At 43.2% G+C, this 27,726-nt stretch overlaps 1 protein-coding gene across 1 annotated transcript in view; it reads right to left on the minus strand.

Moving 5' to 3' along the window:
- Positions 1-25,371, minus strand: part of LOC311116013 (1,4-alpha-glucan-branching enzyme-like) — a gene marked incomplete at its 3' end in the record, with an annotated part of 59,593 nt that extends 34,222 nt beyond the window's left edge. Inside the window, exon 1 of the mRNA XM_084191143.1 lies at positions 25,153-25,371. Within this exon, the coding sequence (XP_084047269.1) occupies positions 25,153-25,259 (107 nt within the window). The remainder of the gene's footprint in view (positions 1-25,152) is intronic.
- Positions 25,372-27,726: the final 2,355 nt, after the last annotated feature.

The following is a 27,726-nucleotide window of genomic DNA, read 5'->3' on the forward strand; positions in this document are numbered from 1 at the left end:
CCTTTCATATTTACATTAATATAGCTCTTAGCTTTAATCTCTTACAAAAGAATAAGAAAATCGTGGTCCTCTGTAGCTCAGCTGGTAGAGCACGGCGCTTGTAACGCCAAGGTAGTGGGTTCGATCCCCGGGACCACCCATACACAACAAAAAAAAATGTATGCACGCATGACTGTAAGTCGCTTTGGATAAAAGCGTCTGCTAAATGGCATATTATTATTATTAAAACTGAGTCAAAATGCTTTACACTAACCACAGCACCGGTCTCACGTGGACTGAACAATAGACTAGCCTGGGCAAATGGAAAGTACTAGTGCTTACACCTATATACCATTTCTTATAAAGCAATCTAAAACATAAATAAATATAAAACATAAAACTGTGTACCAAAATAGATTATGATAATAGCTAATCACATTTTATAAAAAGTATGAAAACTAAAATAGTTCGCCATACATGATTATCATGATCACTTACGTTTGCTATTTCAATTGATCGATAGCTTAGCTAGCCTAAATGTTAACGGCGTATGCTTGGTTCAGTATGAACGCGCACAAAATGCTAGCAATAGCTTAGCTAGCCTAATCGCTAGCGGCTCGTTCTCCTTATGAAAACTCACCAAATCCTGGCGTCAATCTTTCCCTCAACCCCTTCACAGCACGTTCAGATAGATAAGTGAGTGTTAATATCCGGTTTTCTCTTTTTAGTTCAGTTTTATACAACTTCTCGCAATGATTGAAAGCTTTTCTTCCATAGAATGGCGGTAGCTCGTCACGTTCCGTTCTAGCTCCTTTTTAACATGTTGGCGCCCACTGGTGTAGAATGTGAAGTTAGGAGAGGGAACAAGATTGAATGTAGAGTTACGATTGGCTCAAAAATAAACTGCTCGCCATGCAGCTTCTGACAGCTGATTTGTAATAGCTGTCAACTTTTAAACATATCACAATTTAATATAATATGATTGGTTACTGGAATCTCACTAGTAACGATAAGTATTCAACATTAGTTGACCTGCGTTACACAAACAATAGGTGGGAGGTCAAAATTGGCGATAATCACACAGATGAGCCTCTTCAACATTTACAGTGCCTTGCAAAAGTATTCACCCCCCATGGCATTTTTCCTATTTTGTTGCATTACAACCTGTAATTTAAATGGATTTTTATTTGGATTTCATGTAATGGACATACACAAAATAGTCCAAATTGGTGAAGTGAAATGGAAAAAAATTACTTGTTAAAAAAATTCTAAAAATAAATAACGGAAAAGTGGTGTGTGCATATGTATTCACCCCCTTTGCTATGAAGCCCCTAAATAAGATCTGGTGCAACCAATTACCTTCAGAAGTCACATAATTAGTTAAATAAAGTCCACCTGTGTGCAATCTAAGTGTCACATGATCTGTCACATGATCTCAGTACATACATACATACATACATACATAATAATAATAATAATAATAATAATAATATGCCATTTAGCAGACGCTTTTATCCAAAGCGACTTACAGTCATGCGTGCATACATTTTTTTTTTTGTGTATGGGTGGTCCCGGGGATCGAACCCACTACCTTGGCGTTACAAGCGCCGTGCTCTACCAGCTGAGCTACAGAGGACCACATACACCTGTTCTGAAAGGCCCAGAGTCTGCAACACCACTAAGCAAGGGGCACCACCAAGCAAGCGGCACCATGAAGACCAAGGAGCTCTCCAAACAGGTCAGGGGAAAGTTGTGGAGAAGTACAGATCAGGGTTGGGTTATAAAAAAATATCAGAAACTTTGAACATCCCACGGAGCACCATTAAATCCATTATTAAAAAATGGAAAGAATATGGCACTACAACAAACCTGCCAAGAGAGGGCCGCCCACCAAAACTCACGGACCAGGCAAGGAGGGCATTAATCAGAGAGGCAACAAAGAGACCAAAGATAACCCTGAAGGAGCTGCAAAGCTCCACAGCGGAGATTGGAGTATCTGTCCATAGGACCACTTTTAAGTCGTACGCGCCACAGAGCTGGGCTTTACGGAAGAGTTGCCAGAAAAAAGCCATTGCTTAAAGGAAAAAAATAAGCAAACACGTTTGGTGTTCACTAAAAGGCATGTGGGAGACTCCCCAAACATACCCTGGTCAGATGACACAAAAATTGAGCTTTTTGGCCATCAAGGAAAACACTATGTCTTGTTTGTTTAACAATAACAAATATTTTGCATCTTCAAAGTGGTAGGCATGTTGTATAAATCAAATGATACAAACCCCCAAAAATCCATTTTAATTCCAGGTTGTAAGGCAACAAAATAGGAAAAATGCCAAGGGGGGTGAATACTTTCGCAAGCCACTGTATATCAATGAATTGGCGAGGGCACTAGAACAGTCTGCATCACCCGGCCTCACCCTACTAGAATCTGAAGTCAAATGTCTACTGTTTGCAGATGATCTGGTGCTTCTGTCCCCAAACAAGGAGGGCCTACAGCAGCACATAGATCTTCCGCACAGATTCTGTCAGACCTGGGCCCTGACAGTGAATCTCAGGAAGAAAAAAATTATGGTGTTCCAAAAGTCCAGATGCCAGGACCACGAGCATAAATTCCATCAAGACATCATTGCCCTAGAGCACACAAAGAATTACACATACCTCAGCCTAAACATCAGCATCACAGATAACTTCCACTAGGCTGTGAATGATCTGCGAGACAAAGCAATTCTACGGGCCTTCTACGCCATCAAAAGGAACATACAATTTGACATCCCAATTAGAATCCGGCTAAAAATACTCCAATCATTTATAGAACCCATTGCGCCCTTTATGGTTGTGAGGTCTGGGGTCCGCTCACCAACCAAGAATTCACAACGTGACAAACACCCAATTGAGAGACTGCATGCAGAATTCTGCAAAAAAAAAAAAAAATCAGCCAGCTGGTTCTGGGGCTCTGTTCACAAATACAAAGCGACCCCTCAGAGCCCCAGGACAGCAACACAATTAGACCTAACCAAATTATGAAAAAACAAAAAGATAACTACTTGACACATTGGAAAGTATCAACCAAAAAAACAGAGCAAACTAGAATGCTATTTGGCCCTAAACAGAGTACACAGTGTATGACCATATTAGAGACACATATTTCCCTCAGATTACACAAACCCACAAAGAATTCGAACACAAATCAAATTGACAAGCTTTTAGGCGACATAGCAGTGTGCAATCCCAGCAGCAACATTTGTGACCTGCAACCACAAGAAAAGGTCAACCAGTAGGTCAGAAATACCAATGTAAATATAACCTATATTTATCTGTCTATTTATTCCCCCCCCCCCCCCCCGTACATTCTTCTATTTGCACTGTACGTAGCTTATGCAATCTCTCCCTCTCTCTCTCCCTCCCTCCCTCCCTCCCTCCCTCCCTCCCTCCCTCCCTCCGTGGCTCGCTCTCCCTCCTTCCCTCCGTGGCCCTCCCTCCCTCCGTGGCTCTCCCTCCCTCCCTCCGTGGCTCTCCCTCCCTCCCTCCCTCCGTCCGTGGCTCTCCCTCCGTGGCTCCGTGGCTCTCCCTCCGTGGCTCCGTGGCTCCCCCTTGGCGTTTCATTGGAATTTTCACTGTTTTAGAGTGTTTTAAAAGACTAGGCCTACAGTCTTTGATGTGAGGATTAAAGTGATTCTCCACAGCAGGCACAGCAACTAGATAATTGGACCTAGAAAACACTGTATTTGACATTTAGCTACATTACCATTAGACACACTGTGGTTGCATCCCAATCTCTCTCATCTTCCGAAGTGTGGACTTGTTCTCTTCCCTTCGTGGATTTAAAAGGAAATGATAATGTAGCCCATGCCGATACCAATCCAATGGGTATTTTTTTCCATTTGTGGGGAGTAGTGTATGAGTGTACACTTCAAGCGGAAGGAGAGATTATTGGGACGTGACATTTCAAAACAGCATCCCCAAGACCATGGGACAGCCCCTAGCATGGCATCAACTCCCTCTCCTGTTATCCAGTGTGTGTTTGTGTCTGATTCAACTAACAAACAACTGAAGAGAGGAAGGCAGTGAATAAAACATTCAACTGTTGTTAATTACCTCTCAGTGTATTCCGTGTTCTGTGTGTGTCAGCCCCTAAACCCCTCGGCCCCATCAGTATCTCCGTTTTAATTAGCTCAGTATAGACCTCCAGAGAGAACCCATCACGTCCTCCCTGTCACCATCACGCTACAGAGGTCACACAGAGGTCACACATACACATGCAGGCACACACACACAAAACATCTCTCAGAAGGAGACGCCGCTAACACGCATACACAGCCTCCACCGGGCTTGAACTGAGCTCTTACACACCCACACAGGGCTGTCTGACAAGACATCTTAGCCCAGGGCTGTGTTTGACCCAGGTTAAGACTGGCCCTTAGCCCAGGGCTGTGTTTGACCCAGGTTAAGACTGGCCCTTAGCCCAGGGCTGTGTTTGACCCAGGTTAAGACTGGCCCAAGGCCAGGGCTGTGTTTGACCCGGGTTAAGACTGGCCCAAGGCCAGGGCTGTGTTTGACCCGGGTTAAGACTGGCCCAAGGCTAGCCTACCCTCCTCTCAGTCACTAAAAAATGTTCCAGATACACACTATTATTCTGAAGGACTAACACCACTGTTGTGTTCCAGATACACACACTATTATTCTGAAGGACTAACACCACTGTTGTGTTCCAGATACACACACTATTATTCTGAAGGACTAACACCACTGTTGTGTTCCAGATACACACTATTATTCTGAAGGACTAACACCACTGTTGTGTTCCAGATACACACTATTATTCTGAAGGACTAACACCACTGTTGTGTTCCAGATACACACTATTATTCTGAAGGACTAACACCACTGTTGTGTTCCAGATACACACTATTATTCTGAAGGACTAACACCACTGTTGTGTTCCAGATACACACTATTATTCTGAAGGACTAACACCACTGTTGTGTTCCAGATACACACTATTATTCTGAAGGACTAACACCACTGTTGTGTTCCAGATACACACTATTATTCTGAAGGACTAACACCACTGTTGTGTTCCAGATACACACTATTATTCTGAAGGACTAACACCACTGTTGTGTTCCAGATACACACTATTATTCTGAAGGACTAACACCACTGTTGTGTTCCAGATACACACACTATTATTCTGAAGGACTAACACCACTGTTGTGTTCCAGATACACACACTATTATTCTGAAGGACTAACACCACTGTTGTGTTCCAGATACACACACTATTATTCTGAAGGACTAACACCACTGTTGTGTTCCAGATACACACTATTATTCTGAAGGACTAACACCACTGTTGTGTTCCAGATACACACTATTATTCTGAAGGACTAACACCACTGTTGTGTTCCAGATACACACTATTATTCTGAAGGACTAACACCACTGTTGTGTTCCAGATACACACTATTATTCTGAAGGACTAACACCACTGTTGTGTTCCAGATACACACTATTATTCTGAAGGACTAACACCACTGTTGTGTTCCAGATACACACTATTATTCTGAAGGACTAACACCACTGTTGTGTTCCAGATACACACTATTATTCTGAAGGACTAACACCACTGTTGTGTTCCAGATACACACTATTATTCTGAAGGACTAACACCACTGTTGTGTTCCAGATACACACTATTATTCTGAAGGACTAACACCACTGTTGTGTTCCAGATACACACACTATTATTCTGAAGGACTAACACCACTGTTGTGTTCCAGATACACACACTATTATTCTGAAGGACTAACACCACTGTTGTGTTCCAGATACACACTATTATTCTGAAGGACTAACACCACTGTTGTGTTCCAGATACACACTATTATTCTGAAGGACTAACACCACTGTTGTGTTCCAGATACACACTATTATTCTGAAGGACTAACACCACTGTTGTGTTCCAGATACACACACTATTATTCTGAAGGACTAACACCACTGTTGTGTTCCAGATACACACACTATTATTCTGAAGGACTAACACCACTGTTGTGTTCCAGATACACACACTATTATTCTGAAGGACTAACACCACTGTTGTGTTCCAGATACACACTATTATTCTGAAGGACTAACACCACTGTTGTGTTCCAGATACACACTATTATTCTGAAGGACTAACACCACTGTTGTGTTCCAGATACACACTATTATTCTGAAGGACTAACACCACTGTTGTGTTCCAGATACACACTATTATTCTGAAGGACTAACACCACTGTTGTGTTCCAGATACACACTATTATTCTGAAGGACTAACACCACTGTTGTGTTCCAGATACACACTATTATTCTGAAGGACTAACACCACTGTTGTGTTCCAGATACACACTATTATTCTGAAGGACTAACACCACTGTTGTGTTCCAGATACACACACTATTATTCTGAAGGACTAACACCACTGTTGTGTTCCAGATACACACACTATTATTCTGAAGGACTAACACCACTGTTGTGTTCCAGATACACACACTATTATTCTGAAGGACTAACACCACTGTTGTGTTCCAGATACACACTATTATTCTGAAGGACTAACACCACTGTTGTGTTCCAGATACACACTATTATTCTGAAGGACTAACACCACTGTTGTGTTCCAGATACACACTATTATTCTGAAGGACTAACACCACTGTTAGTGTTCCAGATACACACTATTATTCTGAAGGACTAACACCACAGTGACTTCAGCTCGCTAATCATCATTTTCATACGGAATAGTGTTTCTGATTGTTGTCATCTATATGAGGTGGATGTTGAGAAGGAAAGCTATTCCATGAACTTTCCTGATAAGATCTTCAGTTTATATGTGCTACTATTTAGGGCAGGAGGTTGTGTGTGTGTGTGTGTGTGTGTGTGTGTGTGTGTGTGTGTGTGTGTGTGTGTGTGTGTGTGTGTGTGTGTGTGTGTGTGTGTGTGTGTGTGTGTGTGTGTTGGGTGACACACACACCTCAGAAGTCACTGCCAACTCCGCAAGCTGGATCACTGTGACTCAGTGCTTTCCACCGACCAACTGAGACACACGATTTAGGAAGCCCCTCACTCACTCCCCGTGACACTCATTCAGGATTATTTCAACACACATTCTGGAGTATCTCCTATCATTGGCACCTGCTCACAACCATCAATGGCTCATCGTGATTTACAGAGGACAGGACACACGACTTGGAAAGCCCCCCCCCCCCCCTTACACAGACACACTCAGGACTATCTCCTATCACTGGCATACACCACAGCATTGTTGAATACTCGTTTCTGATTGGGAGAGATGGTGAGCTCCAAAAGTATTGGGACAGTGAGAAATGCGTTGTTGTTTTGGCTCTGTACTCCAGCCCTTTGGATTTGAAATGATACAATGACTATGAGGTTAAAGTGCATACTGTCAGCTTTAATTCGAGGGTATTTTCATTCATATTGGGTGAACAGTTTAGAAATTACAGCACTTTTTGTACAAAAGTCAAATTTTATGTCACATGCGCCGATTACAACAGTTGTAGACATTACAGTGAAACGTTTACTTACAAGCCCTTAACCAACAATGCATTTAAGAAAAATATTTACTAAATAAACTAAAGTAAAAAATAAAAGAGCAACAATAAAATAACAATAACGAGGCTATATACAGTAGAGAGGCTATATACAGGGGGTACCGGTACCAAGTCAATGTGGGGGGGTACAGGTTAGTGCAGGTAATAACGAGGCTATATACAGGGGATACTGGTACCGAGTCAATGTGCGGGGGTACAGGTTAGTCGAGGTAATAACTAGGCTATATACAGGGGGTACCGGTACCGAGTCAATGTGGGGGGGTACAGGTTAGTCCAGGTAATTTGTACATGTAGGTAGGGGTAAAGTGACTATGCATAGATAATAAACAGAGAGTAGCAGCAGCGTAACAAATGAAAATAGTCTGGGTAGCCATGATTAGCTGTTCAGGAGTCTTATGGCTTGGGGGTAGAAGCTGTTAAGGAGCCTTTTGGACCTAGACTTGGTGCTCCGGTACCTCTTGCTGTGCGGTAGCAGAGAGAACAGTCTATGACTAGGGTGGCTGGAGTCTTTGACAATCTTTAGGGCCTTCCTCTGACACCACTTGGCCCCAGTGATGTACCACCACCACCACCATCATTAACACCACCATCATCATTACCACCACCATCATCATTACCACCATTACCACCACTACCATTACCACCACCACCATAAACCATTACTACCACCACCACCATTACCACCACCACCACCATTACTACCACCACCATTACCACCACCACCACTAATACTTCAGGACTAGCAAGCACACCACATTTACTTCAGGAAATGATATTCTCTAGTTATACTTAAGCTTTGCACTCGCCAAACTGCATAGTGACTGAAAGCCTGGTGTATCCTGGCTGTTTATACCACAGTGACTGAAAGCCTGGTGTATCCTGGCTGTTTATACCACAGTGACTGAAAGCCTGGTGTATCCTGGCTGTTTATACCACACAGTGACTGAAAGCCTGGTGTATCCTGGCTGTTTATACCACAGTGACTGAAAGCCTGGTGTATCCTGGCTGTTTATACCATAGTGACTGAAAGCCTGGTGTATCCTGGCTGTTTATACCACAGTGACTGAAAGCCTGGTGTATCCTGGCTGTTTATACCACACAGTGACTGAAAGCCTGGTGTATCCTGGCTGTTTATACCACAGTGACTGAAAGCCTGGTGTATCCTGGCTGTTTATACCACAGTGACTGAAAGCCTGGTGTATCCTGGCTGTTTATACCACAGTGACTGAAAGCCTGGTGTATCCTGGCTGTTTATACCACAGTGACTGAAAGCCTGGTGTATACTGGCTGTTTATACCACAGTGACTGAAAGCCTGGTGTATCCTGGCTGTTTATACCACAGTGACTGAAAGCCTGGTGTATAAACCTTAATTATTCCTCTGAGATGAGAGGAAGGACAGAAAGGCTCTCTCGCTCTCCTCTGTTCTGCTTTGTTCTTAATTAATCTATTGAGACTCAAGTTGACACTCATGAAGAACGGGGGGGAGGGGGATTGTGTGTGTGTGTGTGTGTGTGTGGTGTGTGTGTGTGTGTGTGGTGTGTGTGTGTGTGTGTTTAAGTCTCGGTATAAACTTGTGCTTGTGTTCCAAACATCCATCCCCCTCCTCCACCTTGCCCTTGGCTAGTCGTCAAAGGTGACTATTTTACAAAATGTGTGTGTATGTGCCCTGCCCCAAGGTGATGCCACACTTCATGTATATAGTTTATACATTCTCCATCAGTGTGTGTGTGTCTGAGAAGAAATATGGAAGAAAAAAAAAGTGTTTACTATGGTATAGTAGCTACATAAAAAAAATTATATGAAAAATTATATTTAGTTTAGTCCACTGCACAGCAACACACACACCATATTCAGGAGCGGTGGTTTAAATTTAAAAAAACATGTTCCCCTTGGTTAAGCAAGCAGCACAAACACTTGACTAATGGAAAAGCCTGGTCCCAAATGAGAAATTCACACAAACACACTGAAACGAGACAGCAGAAATACTATCTGCTAAAGTAGAACTGGTCCTGCATCTCAATACACCAACATACAGACAGCGCTATCAGCTGAATCCTAAAAAGACTGTGCAGCACTCACCTCAGAGACACCCATCAGACACACTCAGGGGATCACGTCCTCACACACACACACTGTCGTGACACACACAGTACACACACACACTGTCGTGACACACTGTCGTGACACACACACTGTCGTGACACACTGTCGTGACACACACAGTACACACACACTGTCGTGACACACTGTCGTGACACACACACTGTCGTGACACACTGTCGTGACACACACAGTACACACACACACACACACTGTCGTGACACACTGTCGTGACACACACAGTACACACACACACTGTCGTGACACACTGTCGTGACACACACAGTACACACACACACTGTCGTGACACACTGTCGTGACACACACAGTACACACACACACTGTCGTGACACACTGTCGTGACACACACAGTACACACACACACTGTCGTGACACACTGTCGTGACACACACAGTACACACACACACTGTCGTGACACACTGTCGTGACACACACAGTACACACACACTGTCGTGACACACACAGTACACACACACACTGTCGTGACACACTGTCGTGACACACACAGTACACACACACACTGTCGTGACACACTGTCGTGACACACACAGTACACACACACACACACACACTGTCGTGACACACTGTCGTGACACACACAGTTCTACGTCTTAATGGTCAACTGTCCATGAGGGGTTCTACGCGTTAAAGGTCAACAGCCTGCTAGAACCAACTTCTCTGGTCATATGTGACACTGATCCTCAACACGGGGGCCCCTCAAGGGTGTGTGTTTAGTCCCATCCTGTACTCCCTGTTCACCCACGACTGCGTGGCCGCGCACGACTCCAACATCATCATTAAGTTTGCTGAAGACACGACGGGGGTAGGCCTGATCACCGACAACGATGAGACAGCCTATAGGGAGGAGGTCAAGTCTAGGTCCAAAAGGCTTCTCAACAGCTTCTACCCCCAAGCCATAAGACTGCTGAACAGCTAATCATGGCTACCCGGACTATTTGCATTTTTTACGATGCTACTCTCTGTTTATTATCTATTATCTGTGCATAGTCACTTTACCCCTACCTACATGTACATATTACCTCGACTAACCTGTACCCCCGCACATTCACTCGGTACCCCCTGTATGTAGCCTCATTATTGTTATTTTATTTAGTAAATATTTTTATATAAACTGTATTGTTAGTTAAGGGCTTGTAAGTAAGCATTTCACAGTAAGGTCTACACCTGTTGTATTCGGCACATGTGAACAATTTAATTTGATTTGATAAAACAGCCTATGGTATCGATATGAGTCAAACATTTATTTTAGTGTCAAAATTGTGTAAATAGGATCATTTTGGTCATAAAGTCAGTCTTGTCTAAAACTGAGTTTGGTAAGTGACGGTCATGACTTACTTTAGGGTTTGGATTACAATTGTCAATAATTCATCCTTTCACCTATTAACACGTGGTGGTGCAGTGTTTTGTGGGAAAAGACTGGGCAACAAATCCTTCAGAACTAACCTGCTCCGGGGCAGGCTAACTCAGGGCTAACGCCTTTTATCTTGCATGCGAGTTGAGGACCAATTAAATCAGATTCTCTCCCTCTTGCAAAGATTGCATCACCCCCTTCATGTGAGGAAGACAACTGCTTAAATATTGTATAAAATGTTTGTGTTAAAAATAGTCATGTTAAAATACCTATCACATTACACATTTAGTGATGACAGAATGTATTTTAAACTTCATGCACAGTAAACCTTTGTATGACTTAATACAATGACTTTATCGATTGGAGCGGGAAAAGGTCCACACCAAAGACTGCATTAACGATAAGTCAGCGCTTCTTGATGCTTCAGCCTTAATGAAGAGTTAGGAGTTCTACAGGCCATGTTACAAGCCTGCTAGAGTTCTCCCCTCTCCCTCCCTCCCTCCCTCTCCCGCCCACTCCCTCCCTCCCCCACTCTTCCGCTCTCTCCCTCCCACTCCCCAACCACTCTCCCGCCCACTCCCTCCCCCTGCTAGAGTTCTCCCCTCTCCCTCCCTCCCTCCCACTCTACCTCCCGCCCACTCCCTCCCTCAACCCGCTCTCACTCTCTCCCGCTCCCCCACCCAACCGCTCCCTCTCCCACCCACTCCCTCTCTTTCTCCTGCCCGCCCTCCCACTCCCACCCTCCCTCTCCCACCCTCCCACCCTCCCTCTTTTTGTCAGTAGAGGGTTAAAACCCTGGTTTCCGTGGGGTTTAGGAGAGATTTGGGCTGCAGGTCTCAGGGGAACAAGGGAGAGATGAACAGAGCATCAATCCAGTTCAACCATCCAGCGTGTCGTCTGTGGTTTTGTCCCAAATGGCATCCTATTCCCTATGTAGGACACCACTTAGAACCAAAATCCAATGAGTCCATTTTGAATTATTAATGGTAACAAACAAAAAAGTTGAAGGGAAATACACATTTTCTTCATGCCTTATGATAATCTTGGGCAAATTAATAAAATGTTCTAATCAGTTCACTACATCTAGTTGATTTCCTACTAAGTTCAATACATTTTTGAATATGTCTGGATTCTGTGAATCAGTATGCAAACATGTTATTCTGACTCTCACTGTTCAAATAAACCTACCATTAAAATTATAGACTGATCATGTCTTTGTCAGTGGGCAAACGTACAAAATCAGCAGGGGATCAAATACTTTTTTCCCCCCTCACCGTAAGTATTCAGACCCTTTACTCAGAACTTTGTTGAAGCACCTTTGGCAGCGATTACAGCCTCGAGTCTTCTTGGGTATGACGCTACAAGCTTGGCACACCTGTATTTGGGGAGTTTCATCCATTCAAGAATGAAGGAGGCCACTTGGTTCTTGGGGACCTTCAATGATGCAGACATTTTTTGGTACCCATTCCCAGATCTGTGCCTCGACACAATCTTGTCTCGGAGCTCCACGGACAATTCCTTCGACCTCTTGGCTTGGTTTTTGCTCTGATGTGCACTGTCAACTGTGGGACCTTATATAGACAGGTGTGTGCTTTTCCAAATCATGTCCAATCAATGGAATTTACCACAGTTGGACTCCAATCAAGTTGTAGAAACATCTCAAGGATGATCAATGGAAACAGGATGCAACTGAGCTAAATTTCGAGTCGCATAGCAAAGGTTTCTGAATACTTACGTAAATAAGGTATTTTTGTTATTTTTTGCAAACATTTCTAAAAACCTGTTTTTGCTTTGTTTTTGCTGAGGATTTTTATGTTATTTAATCCATTTTAGAATAAGGCTGTAACTTCACAAAATGTGGAAAAAGTCAAGGGGTCTGAATACATTCCGAAGGCACTGAGAGAGAGCGAGTATATATATATATATATATATATATATATATATATATATATCTTTTTTCTTTTTTCGTAGGTGCGTGCATGTAGCCCATTAAAACAGTGTGTTTCTACAGCAGCAGTCCCCTGAGACAGAGAGAAGAACCTGATCACAACAACCTGACTACAAGAATACTAACTAAGTAAGTAGGGAATGGTGGGGTGATCAATTAAAGGGGTTGTCCAGGACTGGGTTTGGGTGGATTCTAAAACCATCCTCGCCCCTCCCTGTATCCCCTCTCCTCACCCATGTCCCTTCACTACTCTGCCTTGTCCCTCACCCTAATACCACCCATGTCCCTTCACTACTCTGCCTTGTCCCTCACCCTAATACCACCCATGTCCCTCACTACTCTGCCTTGTCCCTCACCCTAATACCACCCATGTCCCTTCACCACTCTGCCTTGTCCCTCACCCTAATACCACCCATGTCCCTTCACCACTCTGCCTTGTCCCTCACCCTAATACCACCCATGTCCCTTCACCACTCTGCCTTGTCCCTCACCCTAATACCACCCATGTCCCTTCACCACTCTGCCTTGTCCCTCACCCTAATACCACCCATGTCCCTTCACCACTCTGCCTTGTCCCTCACCCTAATACCACCCATGTCCCTTCACCACTCTGCCTTGTCCCTCACCCTAATACCACCCATGTCCCTTCACTACTCTGCCTTGTCCCTCACCCTAATACCACCCATGTCCCTTCACTACTCTGCCTTGTCCCTCACCGTAATACCACCCATGTCCCTTCACCACTCTGCCTTGTCCCTCACCCTAATACCATACATGTCCCTTCACCACTCTGCCTTGTCCCTCACCCTAATACCACCCATGTCCCTTCACCACTCTGCCTGGGATCTATCAAAGCTGACCTATGAAACAATGGGCTGTAGAATGGACCCAAAACCACACAATTATAAAACCACACACAATTACAGGCCTAGAAACAGACGGGTCACACACGGACGCACAGACAAACACTTCTTATTACGGTCAATTACTATATAAAGCAGAGGTCCGACTATTACTTCTCTATGGTGTGGGGGTTAGGGTAGGACAGTCTAACTTTAGAATAATAATAATAATTTAAGAACAGTTTTTATTCTAGGCTCCCCTTAACAAGAGCCCGTAGCTCACAGGCCTTGAAGACCAGCCTCTAAAGACATTTTAAACAAAATAGTTGAAGAAGCAGGTGCAGTGGCTGAAAAACAGATCTGGCACTAAGAAAAGGCTATAGATAGTCTTGAGTCTCGTGGTCCTCTGTAGCTCAGCTGGTAGAGCACGCCGCTTGTAACGCCAAGGTAGTGGGTTCGATCCCCGGGACCACCCATACCCAAAAACATTTAAATAAATAAAAATGTATGCACGCATGACTAAGTCGCTTTGGATAAAAGCGTCTGCTAAATGGCTTATTATTATATTATTATAAAACAGAGGTCCGATTCTATTACTTCTCTATGGTGTGGGGGTTAGGGTAGGACAGTACAGACCTACCTACAGGTCTATGGTGTGGGGGTTAGGGTAGGACGGTACAGACCTACCTACAGGTCTATGGTGTGGGGGTTAGGGTAGGACAGTACAGACCTACCTACAGGTCTATGGTGTGGGGGTTAGGGTAGGAGGGTACAGACCTACCTACAGGTCTATGGTGTGGGGGTTAGGGTAGGAGGGTACAGACCTACCTACAGGTCTATGGTGTGAAGGTTAGGGTAGGACAGTACAGACCTACCTACAGGTCTATGGTGTGGGGGTTAGGGTAGGACGGTACACACCTACCTACAGGTCTATGGTGTGGGGGTTAGGGTAGGACGGTACACACCTACCTACAGGTCTATGGTGTGGGGGTTAGGGTATGACAGTACAGACCTACCTACAGGTCTATGGTGTGGGGGTTAGGGTAGGACGGTACAGACCTACCTACAGGTCTATGGTGTGGGGGTTAGGGTAGGACGGTACAGACCTACCTACAGGTCTATGGTGTGGGGGTTAGGGTAGGACGGTACAGACCTACCTACAGGTCTATGGTGTGGGGGTTAGGGTAGGACGGTACAGACCTACCTACAGGTCTATGGTGTGGGGGTTAGGGTAGGACGGTACAGACCTACCTACAGGTCTATGGTGTGGGGGTTAGGGTAGGACGGTACAGACCTACCTACAGGTCTATGGTGTGGGGGTTAGGGTAGGACAGTACAGACCTACCTACAGGTCTATGGTGTGGGGGTTAGGGTAGGACGGTACACACCTACCTACAGGTCTATGGTGTGGGGGTTAGGGTAGGACAGTACAGACCTACCTACAGGTCTATGGTGTGGGGGTTAGGGTAGGAGGGTACAGACCTACCTACAGGTCTATGGTGTGGGGGTTAGGGTAGGACGGTACACACCACCTACAGGTCTATGGTGTGGGGGTTAGGGTAGGACGGTACAGACCTACCTACAGGTCTATGGTGTGGGGGTTAGGGTAGGACGGTACAGACCTACCTACAGGTCTATGGTGTGGGGGTTAGGGTAGGACAGTACAGACCTACCTACAGGTCTATGGTGAGAGACAGTAATAGACCTGACCCCATTTAGTCGACTGGATGATTGTTTGGTCGACAGGCTGTTGGTTGAACAAGGTTTCTTTAGGTCGAGTAGTCGCACTTTTCTCATATACATCTACAGAAATATCCTGCTTCTGTTGCCTGTTTGTTTAATATCCTACTGATTCAGTGAGCGCCAAGCTTCATGCAACGGCAAAATGTCGGATAAAGCAGTTTCACAGATTGGGCTGTTTTTAAATCTTTGCTATAACAACGTTTTTTTTTTTTTTTTATCATTAGAACAGACTCTCTGGTATTACTTTAATATTCATTTAGTGTCGTTTACACTGATCCAAACAGGCAGAAAAATAACATGGTAATCTAACAACACCTGTTTGTCACACATTACATGCACGCAGCTCTCGCTCCAATAACCCTCCTTTATCTAGATCTCCCTCTTGTTGTTATGATGATCATCATTATAATAATAAGTCGTTATCATTAGTAGTCTTTGTATAGTAGCCTTGTATAACCACCATTGAGCTGTAGGCCTAAGAGTGCATTCTGTTTAGTCTTAGGCCTATATTTCTATCAATCAATAATTTATTTATTCCTTCCAGCACACTAGACATTCATGCTTTGAAATGCAATCAAGCATTTTAGTTTTAAAATTAAATAACAAAAAAAAGGGAGCTTTGAATAATTAGGCTAAACAATAAACAAACCGTAATTCACGAATGAATGCAACTGTTTTTAGTCTGCTGTAATAAAGGCATATATATATATATATATATATATATATATATATATATATATATATATATATATATATATATATATATATATATATATATATATATATATATATATATATATATATATATATATATATATATATATATATATATATATATATATATACACAGTGAGGGGAAAAAGTATTTGATCGCCTGCTGATTTTGTACGTTTGCCCACTGACAAAGAAATGATCAGTCTATAATTTTAATGGTAGGTTTATTTGAACAGTGAGAGACAGAATAACAACAATAAAATCCAGAAAAATGCATGTCAAAAATGTTATAAATTTATTAGCATTTTAATGAGGGAAATAAGTATTTGACCCCCTCTCAATCAGAAAGATTTCTGGCTCCCAGGTGTCTTTTATACAGGTAACGAGCTGAGATTAGGAGCACACTCTTAAAGGGAGTGCTCCTAATCTCAGCTTGTTACCTGTATAAAAGACACCTGTCCACAGAAGCAATCAATCAGATTCCAAACTCTCCACCATGGCCATGACCAAAGAGCTCTCCAAGGATGTCAGGGACAAGATTGTAGACCTACACAAGGCTGGAATGGACTACAAGACCATCGCCAAGCAGCTTGGTGAGGAGGTGACAACAGTTGGTGCGATTATTCGCAAATGGAAGAAACACAAAAGAACTGTCAATCTCCCTCGGCCTGGGGCTCCATGCAAGATCTCACCTCGTGGAGTTGCAATGATCATGAGAACGGTGAGGAATAAGCCCAGAACTACACGGGAGAATCTTGTCAATGATCTCAAGGCAGCTGGGACCATAGTCACCAAGAAAACAATTGGTAACACACTACGCCGTGAAGGACTGAAATCCTGCAGCGACCGCAAGGTCCCCCTGCTCAAGAAAGCACATATACAGGCCTGTCTGAAGTTTGCCAATGAACATCTGAATGATTCAGAGGAGAACTGGGTGAAAGTGTTGTGGTCAGATGAGACCAAAATCCAGCTCTTTGGCATCAACTCAACTCGCCGTGTTTGGAGGAGGAGGAATGCCGCCTATGACCCCAAGAACACCATCCCCACCGTCAAACATGGAGGTGGAAACATTATGCTTTGGGGATGTTTTTCTGGTAAGGGGACAGGACAACTTCACCGCATCAAAGGGACGATGGATGGGGCCATGTACCGTCAAATCTTGGGTGAGAACCTCCTTCCCTCAGCCAGAGCATTGAAAATGGGTCGTGGATGGGTATTCCAGCATGACAATGACCCAAAACACACGGCCAAGGCAACAAAGGAGTGGCTCAAGAAGAAGCACATTAAGGTCCTGGAGTGGCCTAGCCAGTCTCCAGACCTTAATCCCATAGAAAATCTGTGGAGGGAGCTGAAGGTTCGAGTTGCCAAATGTTAGCCTCGAAACCTTAATGACTTGGAGAAGATCTGCAAAGAGGAGTGGGACAAAATCCCTCCTGAGATGTGTGCAACTACAAGAAACGTCTGGCCTCTGTGATTGCCAACAAGGGTTCTGCCACCAAGTACTAAGTCATGTTTTGCAGAGCGGTCAAATACTTATTTCCCTCATTAAAATGCAAATCAATTTATAACATTTTTGACATGCGTATTTCTGGATTTTTTGTTGTTATTCGGTCTCTCACTGTTCAAATAAACCTACCATTAAAATTATAGACTGATCATGTCTTTGTCAGTGGGCAAACGTACAAAATCATCAGGGGATCAAATACTTTTTTCCCACACTGTATATATATATATATAATTTTCTCTTTTATTTTTCTTCCTTAGAACAGACTCTCTTGTACACTTATTTAGTGTTGTTTACACTGTTTCAAATTATCAGAAAAATATCATATTTGTTTGCCTATTTTTTATTCTGTACAGGCTTCCTTCTTTTCACCCTGTCATTTAGGTTAGTATCGTGGAGTAACTACAATGTTGTTGATCCATCCTCAGTTTTCTCCTATCACAGCCATTAAAACGCTAACTGTTTTAAAGTCCTCATGGTGAAATCCCTGAGCGGTTTCCTTTCGTTCCGGCAACTGAGTTAGGAAGGACGCCTGTATCTTTGTAGTGACTGGGTGTATTGATACACCATCCAAAGTGTAATTAATAACTTCACCATGCTCGAAGGGATATTCACTGTCTGCGAGGCATTGGAAAACCTCCCTGGTCTTTACGGTTGAATCTATGTTTGAAATGCACTGTTGACTGAAGGACCTTACAGATAATTCCTGGAGTGGGGTACAGTTCAAAATTCATGTTAACCACTATTATGGAACACAGAGTGAGTCCATGCAACCTATTATGTGACTTGTTCAGCACATTTCTACTCCTGAACTTATTTTAGGCTTGCCATAACAAAGGGGTTGAATACTTATTCACTCAAGACATTTCAGCTTTTCATTTATTTGTAAAGATTTCTAAAAACAATCATTAAAGATTTCTAAAAACAATCATTCCACGTTGAGGTTGATTTCGATTGGTCAAAAGAAAAGACGACTCTCGGTCGACCAAGATTTGTTTTAGTCGGGGAAACACACACACACACACACACGATGACAGAAAGAGGAGACGTCTGCTGACAACAGCTGGCTAATGACTAACACCCACTCCTCTCTCCCGTTCCCATCCCTCCTTCCTGTCTCTGGGCTGCTGACATTAGTGACTTAACAAGCCCTGAATACCTGCACAGACACCTCAGACAGTAGAGATCCACGTCTCTCCTCAAAACCTCCCCCACACAATTACCTACCTTCCACACCTCGGGACAGGGTGACAGTCTCACACCCACGGCAATAACGGAATACTCACAAACAAACGGCTCGGGAGTGCACACAGACAAACCTCTCCCAGGGGAAGGAAATACTAGACCGAAGATGACAAGTCTAGAGATAGTAAAGGAAGACTAGCTGACCAGTCTAGAGATAGGAGTGGAAGTGGACAGAGTATACTTCTCTCTCACAGTCTATACAACTCACGGAGAACTATACTGAACAAAAAAATAAAAACGCAACATGTAAAGTGTTGGTCCCATGTTTCACAACCTGAAATAAAATATCCCATAAATCTTTCATACGCACTAAAATATTATTTCTCTCAAATGTTGTCCACAAATTTGTTTACATCCCTGTTAATGAGCATTTCTCCTTTGCCAAGATAATCCATCCACCTGAAAGGTGTGACAAATCAAAAAGCTAATTAAACAGCATGATCATTACACAGGTGCAACTTGTGCTGGGGAAAATAAAAGGCCACTAAAATGTGCACAACACAGATGTCTCAAGTTGAGGGAGCGTGCAATTGGCATACTGACTGCAGGAATGTCCACCAGAGCTGTTGCCAGAGAATTTAACGTTAATTTCTCTACCATAAACTGCCTTCAATGTCGTTTTAGAGAATTTTGGCGGTACGTCCAACCCGCCTCACAACCATGGACCACGTGTAACCACGCCAGCCCAGGACCTCCACATCCAGCTTCTTCACCTGCAGGAACGTCTGAGGAGGGACAGTGGGTGTGCTGAGGAGTATTTCTGTCTGTAATAAAATATTTTTGTGGGGAAAAACTCATTCTGACTGGCTGGGACTATGCCCTCCTAGGCCCACCCATGGCTGCACCCCTGCCCAGTCATGTGAAATCCATAGATTAGAGCCTAATCTGACCACGACTCCATTTTGCTCCTCCCTTCCTATAGGCAGAAACTCAAAACAGGAAGTACCCGTGCTAAGGACTATTCAACGCTGGTCTGACCAAATTGGAATACACGCTTCAAGATTGTTTTGATCACTTGGACTGGGATATGTTCCGGGTAGCTTGTGAAAATAATTCTGACGAATACACTGAAACGGTGACTGTGTTTATCAGGAAGTGTATAGGAGATGTTGTGCCCACTGTGACTATTAAAACCTAACCAGAAACCGTGGATAGATGGAAGTATTTGCGCAAAACTGAAAGCGTGAACCACCACATTTAGCCATGGCAAGGTGACTGGGCATATGGCAGAATACAAAACAGTGTAGCTACTCACTCCGCAAGGCAATTAAACTGGCAAAACATTAGTATAGAGACAAAGTGGAGTCGCAATTCAACGGCTCAGACACGAGACGTATGTGGCAGGGTCAACAGGCAATCACAGACTACAAAAGGAAAACCAGCCACGTCTCGTGTCTGAGCACAGACAAGCTAAACATCTTCTACACCCGCTTTGAGGATAACACCACCGACGCGGCCCACTACCAAGGACTGTGGGCTCTCCTTCTCCGTAGCCGACGTGAGTGTGTTAACCCCCGCAAGGCTGCCGGCCCAGACGGCATCCCTAGCCGCGTCCTCAGAGAATGCGCAGACCAGCTGGCTGGTGTGTTTACGGACATATTCAATCTCTCCCGTTTCCCAGTCTGCTGTCACCACATGCTTCAAGATGGCCACCATTGTTCCTGTACCCAAGAAAGCAAAGGAAACAAACTAAAATGACTATCGCCACGTAGCACTCACCTCAGTCATCATTAAGTGCTTTTAGAGACTAGTCAAGGATCATATCACCTCTACCTAACCAGTCACCCTAGACCCACTTCAATTTGCTTACCGCCACAATAGATCCACAGACGATGCAATCGCCATCACTCTGCACACTGCCCTATCCCATCTGGACAAGAGGAATACCCATTTAAGAATGCTGTTCATTGACCATTGCTCAGCATTCAACACCATAGTACCGATCACTGCACCTGTACACAGCCCATCTGAAATTAGCCCACCCAACTACCTCATCCCCATATTGTTATTTATTTTGCTCATTTGCACCCCAGTATCTCTATTTGCACATCATCTTTTGCACATCTATAATTTCAGTGTTAATACGAAATTTTAACTATTTTGCACTATGGCCTATTTATTGCCTTACCTTTTTACCCCAGATGTAACTCTGTGTTGTTGTTTTTAATCGCACTGCTTTGCTTTATCTTGGCCAGGTCGCAGTTGTAAATGAGAACTTGTTCTCAACTGGCTTACCTGGTTAAATAAAGGTTAAATAAAAAAATTAAACACTGCCCTATCCCATCTGGACAAGAGGAATACCTATGTAAGAATGCTGTTCATTGACTATTGCTCAGCATTCAACACCGTAGTACCCTCCAAGCTCATCATTAAGCTCGAGGCCCTGGGTCTGAACCCTGCCCTGTGCAACTGGGTCCTGGACATCCTGACGGGCTGCCCCCAGGTGGTGAAGGTAGGAAACAACACCACCACTTCGCTGATCCTCAACACAGGGGCCCCACAAGGGTGCGTGCTCAGCCCCCTCCTGTACTCCCTGTTCACCCATGACTGCGTGGCCAAGCACGCCTCCAACTCAATCATCAAGTTTGCAGACGACACAACAGTAGTAGGCTTGATTACCAACAATGACAGACAGCCTACAGGGAGGAGGTGAGGGCTCTGGGAGTGTGGTGCCAGGAAAATAACCTCACACTCAACGTCAACAAAACAAAGGAGATGATCGTGGACTTCAGGAAACAGCAGAGGGTGCACCCCCCTATCCACATCGACGGGACCGCAGTGGAGAAGGTGGAAAGCTTCAAGTTCCTTGGCGTACACATCCCTGACAATCTGAAATGGTCCACCCACGCAGACAGTGTGGTGAAGAAGGCGCAACAGAGCCTCTTCAACCTCAGGAGGCTGAAGAAATTTGGCTTGGCACCTAAAACCCTCAAACTTTTACAGATGCACAATTGAGAACATTCTGTCAGGCTGTATCACCGCCTGCTACGGCAACTGCACCGCCCGCAACCGCAGGGCTCTCCAGAGGGTGGTGCAGTCTGCCGAACGCATTACCGGGGGCAAACTACCCACCGTCCAGGACACCTACAGCACCCAATGTCACAGGAAGGCCAAAAAGATAATCAAGGACATCAACCACCCGAGCCACTGCCTGTTCACCCCGCTATCATCCAGAAGCCGAGGTCAGTACAGGTGCATCAAAGCTGGGACCAAGAGACTGAAAAACAGCTTCTATCTCAAGGCCATCAGACTGTTAAATAGCCATCACTAGCACATTAGAGGCTGCTGCTGCATATTGAAATCACTGGCCACTTTAAGAAATGGAACACTAGTCACTTTAATAATGTTTACATATCTTGCACTACTCATCTCATATGTATATACTGCATTCTATTCTATAATATTCTACTGTATCTTAGTCCATGCCGCTCTGTCATCGCTCGTCCATATATGTATATAATCTTAAATTCCATTCCTTACTAGTTTTGTGTGTATTGGGTATATGTTGTGTAATTGTTAGATATTACTGCACTGTTGGAGCTAGAAGCACAAGCATTTCGCTACACCCGCTATAACATCTGCTCATCTTGTATCGATGCCTCTGTGACGGTGTGGGCATTCATCTCGATTTTAAAGAAGTACATTTTTCTTTATTGGCTCCCAACTCATTGGAAACCTCACCCTGTTTACTACTTTTAAAAATGGTGGAAACGCTCAATGGTAAGGTCCATGTTAAAACTGGTTATATCCATGATGAGTCCTCTATCTCTCTCTACGATGACAAGCACAATTCCAATATAAAGTAGAGGTTTTTTTTTTTCAAAAGTTGCTGAAATGCCACCTGTGTCAACATACACTTAGGTTGGAGTCATTAAAACTCGTTTTTCAACGACTCCACAAATTTCTTGTTAACACACTATAGTTTTGGCAAGTCGGTTAGGACATTTCTTTGTGCATGACACAAGTATAATTTTTCCAACAATTGTTTACAGACAGATTATTTCACTTATAATTCACTGTATCACAATTCCAGTGGGTCAGACGTTTACATACACTAAGTTGACTGTGCTTTTAAACATCATTTTCTGGAAGCTTCTGATAGGCTAATTGACATAATTTGAGTCAATTGGAGGTGTAGCGGTAGATGTATTTCAAGGCCTACCTTCAAACTCTGTGCCTCTTTGCTTGACATCATGGGAAAATCAAAAGAAAATCAGCCAAGACCTCAGAAAAAGATTGTAGACCTCCACAAGTCTGGTTCATCCTTGGGAGCAATTTCCAAACGCCTGAAGGTACCACGTTCATCTGTACAAACAATAGTACACAAGTATAAACACCATGGGACCACGCAGACGTCATACCGCTCAGGAAGGAGACGGGTTCTGTCTCCTAGAGATGAACGTATTTTCGTGCGAAAAGCGCAAATCAATCCCAGAACAACAGCAAAGGACCTTGTGAAGATGCTGGAGGAAACAGGTACAAAAGTATCTATATCCACAGTAAAAGGAGTCCTATATCGACATAACCTGAAAGGTCGCTCAGCAAGGAAGAAACCACTGCTCCAAAACCGCCATAAAAAACCAGACTACGGTTTGCAACTGCACATGGGGACAAAGATCGTACTTTTTGGAGAAATGTCCTCTGGTCTGATGAAACAAAAATAGAACTGTTTGGCCATAATGACCATCGTTATGTTTGGAGGAAAAAGGGGGTCGCTTGCAAGCCGAAGAACACCATCCCAACCGTGAAGCACGGGAGTGGCAGCATCATGCTGTGGGGGTGCTTTGCTGCAGGAGGGACTGGTGCACTTCACAAAATAGATGGCATCATGAGGAAGGAAAATGATATGGCTATATAAAAATGCTAGCTGTGCCACTAGAGATCCTGGTTCGAATCCAGGCTCTGTCATAGCCGGCCGCAACTGGGAGACAATTGGCCCAGCGTCATCCAGGGTAGGGGAGGAAATGGTCGGCATAAGAGCGTCTGCTAAATGACTAAAATGTAAATGTATATTGAAGCAACATCTCAAGACATCAGTCAGGAAGTTAAAGCTTGGTCGCAAATGGGTCTTCCAAATGGACAATGACCCCAAGCATACTTCCAAAGTTGTGGCAAAATGGCTTAAGGACAACAAAGTCAAGGTATTGGAGTGGCCATCACAAAGCCCTGACCTCAATCCTATAGACAATGTGTGGGCAGAACTGAAAAAGCATGTGCGAGCAAGGAGGCCTACAAACCTGACTCAGTTACACCAGCTCTGTCAGGAGCAATGGGCCAAAATGTGGGAAGCTTGTGGAAGGCTACCCGAAACGTTTGACCAAAGTCAAACAATTTAAAGGCAATGCTACCAAACACTAATTGAGTGTATGTAAACTTCTGACCCACTGGGAATGTGATGAAAGAAATAAAAGCTTAAATAAATCACTCTACTATTATTCTGACATTTCACATTCTTAAAATAAAGTGGTGATCCTAACTGACCTAAGACAGGGAATTTTTACTAGGATTAAATGTCAGGAATTGTGAAAAACTGAGTTTAAATGTATTTGGCTAAGGTGTATGTAAACTTTCGACTTCAACTTTATATCAGTGAATTCGTAACAACCTAACCATTATGAAACTTCTATTTAATCAAATAAGCATCAATTACAAATGCTATTTTTTTGTTGACAAAATTCGACATTCATTGACCTCCATATAAAAATTCCTCAATTCGTAGGCTTATTTATTTTCCGTGGAAAGATTTTGGGCTGAGTAAAACCTCTTGTTTCGCCTCCTCTCCGACTCCCTGCTATAACTCGTCACCTTACCCCCCCTCAATGTCAAATGTAGCTGAGCGGTGTTACAGTGCACTGAAAGTTATAACAGGCCTGGGCTACATTCTGATATTGATGAGATATTATAGTAGGCTAAATACATTCGGCTGTTGTAGAGACTGGCCTGCCCGCTCTGTAAAAATGCATCTATCCTGCCATTTCAGAACGTGCGTAGCAAACTTGCAAGCGAGCAAACTTGCACTGTACACAATCTACATTGTGTACAGTGCAGTGAGCAAACATTGTTACCCTACCTGCGACATAAGTCTTCTTGGTAGGGCACTAGGTAGGGATCCTCCCGGAGCACCTCGCTGAGATCTGGCAGCTCGGTAAATTCTTCGTGTTCTGAATGGTCCGCCATCTTATGTTCCGTGATTCTAGCAGCAGAAGCACTAGTTTAGACCGCCGACATCTACGGAAACTTGGCAATATTAGAAGTACGGACAGAGTGGCCTTTTACTGTCTTGTCAAAAGTTTTCGGACACACACGTGTGGAGAGGGCGGGGCGTCCGAAACACACACACACACACTGCTTTCAGTCCCTCCCACCACGGAAGTCCCATGTGCGCAGTTGCAATCCGAGCCAGAAGCACCGCTTATTCAAACATACCGCAGGTCACAGGAATGCATCATCCACATTCTGTTGGCCTACATCTCACTCCGACTTTATTTATAGAATTACGACATTTATTGGTAGTAGCCTAAGTGCTGGCAGTCGGGCTGGCCTCCTTTCAACATAGGCCGCTGCATTTTCTCTGCATTCTGCAAAGCAAATTTAACTATTCTTTCCAATTATGGCAATAGATTTTTTCCCCGATGTTATATATCAACATACAATACTTGAATATAACATATATATTTTGTCCTACATTAATTCAGGTTTGTTGTATTTAGTTACTTGTCATCAATCTTTTTTCTTTTTCTCCCCCTCTCTTCTCTACTTCCTCTGATCTGAAGTCGCTAGAGACGCTGCGGGTGACAGATGTGTCCGATAAAGAACGGCGTAGTAGAACGCTGTATTGTTGTGGTTCTTTAATTAAAACCGTATCTTTTAACCGGTTTATTCTGCCTTAGGCCACGTTCCCGACTCCTGGCACAAGCCCCGGCCCATTACCTGTGTAAGTGGTGTGACCTGTGCACCGCTACCTTCTCCAGAGTCCTCTGCTCTGCTGGCACTAATAAAGTAGATCAGGGAAGGGCACTTGTATTCTACTCCGCTGGGAAATGCTGCAGAGGGAAAATAGAATGAAAAATAGAAGGATGAAACATATTATTTTTTCCTTTTTGCCTCCTTACTTAAAAGTAGCCTGTAGGCCTATAGTGCTGCATCCACTCTCCATATAGGCCTACTAGAAGAAACAAGCACTGTCAATGACTGAGGTTATTCTTCCCGGTATACCTAGAATGTGCTTCCTTTTTAAAGAATTTAACCATCATAGATTTATCATGGGCAGGAGCTCAATTTTAAGAATTTAACCATCATAGATGTATCATTGGCTGGAGCTCCATTTTAAGAATTTAACCATCATAGATTTATCATTGGCTGGAGCTCCATTTTAAGAATTTAACCATCATAGATTTATCATGGGCTGGAGCTCAATTTTAAGAATTTAACCATCATAGATGTATCATACGCTTGAGCCATATTTTAAGAATTTAACCATCATAGATTTATCATTGGCTGGAGCTCCATTTTAAGAATTTAACCATCATAGATTTATCATGGGCTGGAGCTCAATTTTAAGAATTTAACCATCATAGATGTATCATACGCTTGAGCTATATTTTAAGAATTTAACCATCATAGATTTATCATTGGCTGGAGCTCAATTTTAAGAATTTAACCATCATAGATTTATCATTGGCTGGAGCTCCATTTTAAGAATTTAACCATCATAGATTTATCATGGGCTGGAGCACAATTTTAAGAATTTAACCATCATAGATGTATCATACGCTTGAGCTACATTTTAAGAATTTAAACATCATAGATTTATCATGGGCTGGAGCTCAATTTTAAGAATTTAACCATCATAGATTTATCATTGGCTGGAGCTCCATTTTAAGAATTTAACCATCATAGATTTATCATTGGCTGGAGCTCCATTTTAAGAATTTAACCATCATAGATGTATCACGAGCTGGATCTTCTTTTTAAGAATTTAACCATCATAGATGTATCATGGGTTGGAGCTCCATTTTAAGAATTTAACCATCATAGATGTATCACGGGATGGATCTTAATTTTAAGAATTTAACCATCATAGATGTATCATGGGCTGTAGCTCAATTTTAAGAATTTAACCATCATAGATTTATCATTGGTTGGAGCTCCATTTTAAGAATTTAACCATCATATATTTATCATTGGCTGGAGCTCCATTTTAAGAATTTAACCATCATAGATTTATCATGGGCTGGAGCTCAATTTTAAGAATTTAACCATCATAGATGTATCATACTCTTGAGCTACATTTTAAGAATTTAACCATCATAGATTTATCATTGGCTGGAGCTCCATTTTAAGAATTTAACCATCATAGATTTATCATGGACTGGAGCTCCATTTTAAGAATTTAACCATCATAGATTTATCATGGACTGGAGCTCCATTTTAAGAATTTAACCATCATAGATGTATCACGGGCTGGATCTTAATTTTAAGAATTTAACTATCATAGATGTATCATGGGCTGGATCTTAATTTTAAGAATGTAACCATCATATATGTATCATGGAATGGAGCTCAATTTTAAGAATTTAACCATCATAGATGTATCATGGGCTGGATCTACATTTTAAGATTTTAACCATCATAGATTTATCAT

This window comes from Coregonus lavaretus (genome assembly GCF_964263955.1).
Source record: "Coregonus lavaretus genome assembly, contig: HAP1_SCAFFOLD_1116, whole genome shotgun sequence".
Classification (NCBI taxonomy): domain Eukaryota; kingdom Metazoa; phylum Chordata; class Actinopteri; order Salmoniformes; family Salmonidae; genus Coregonus; species Coregonus lavaretus.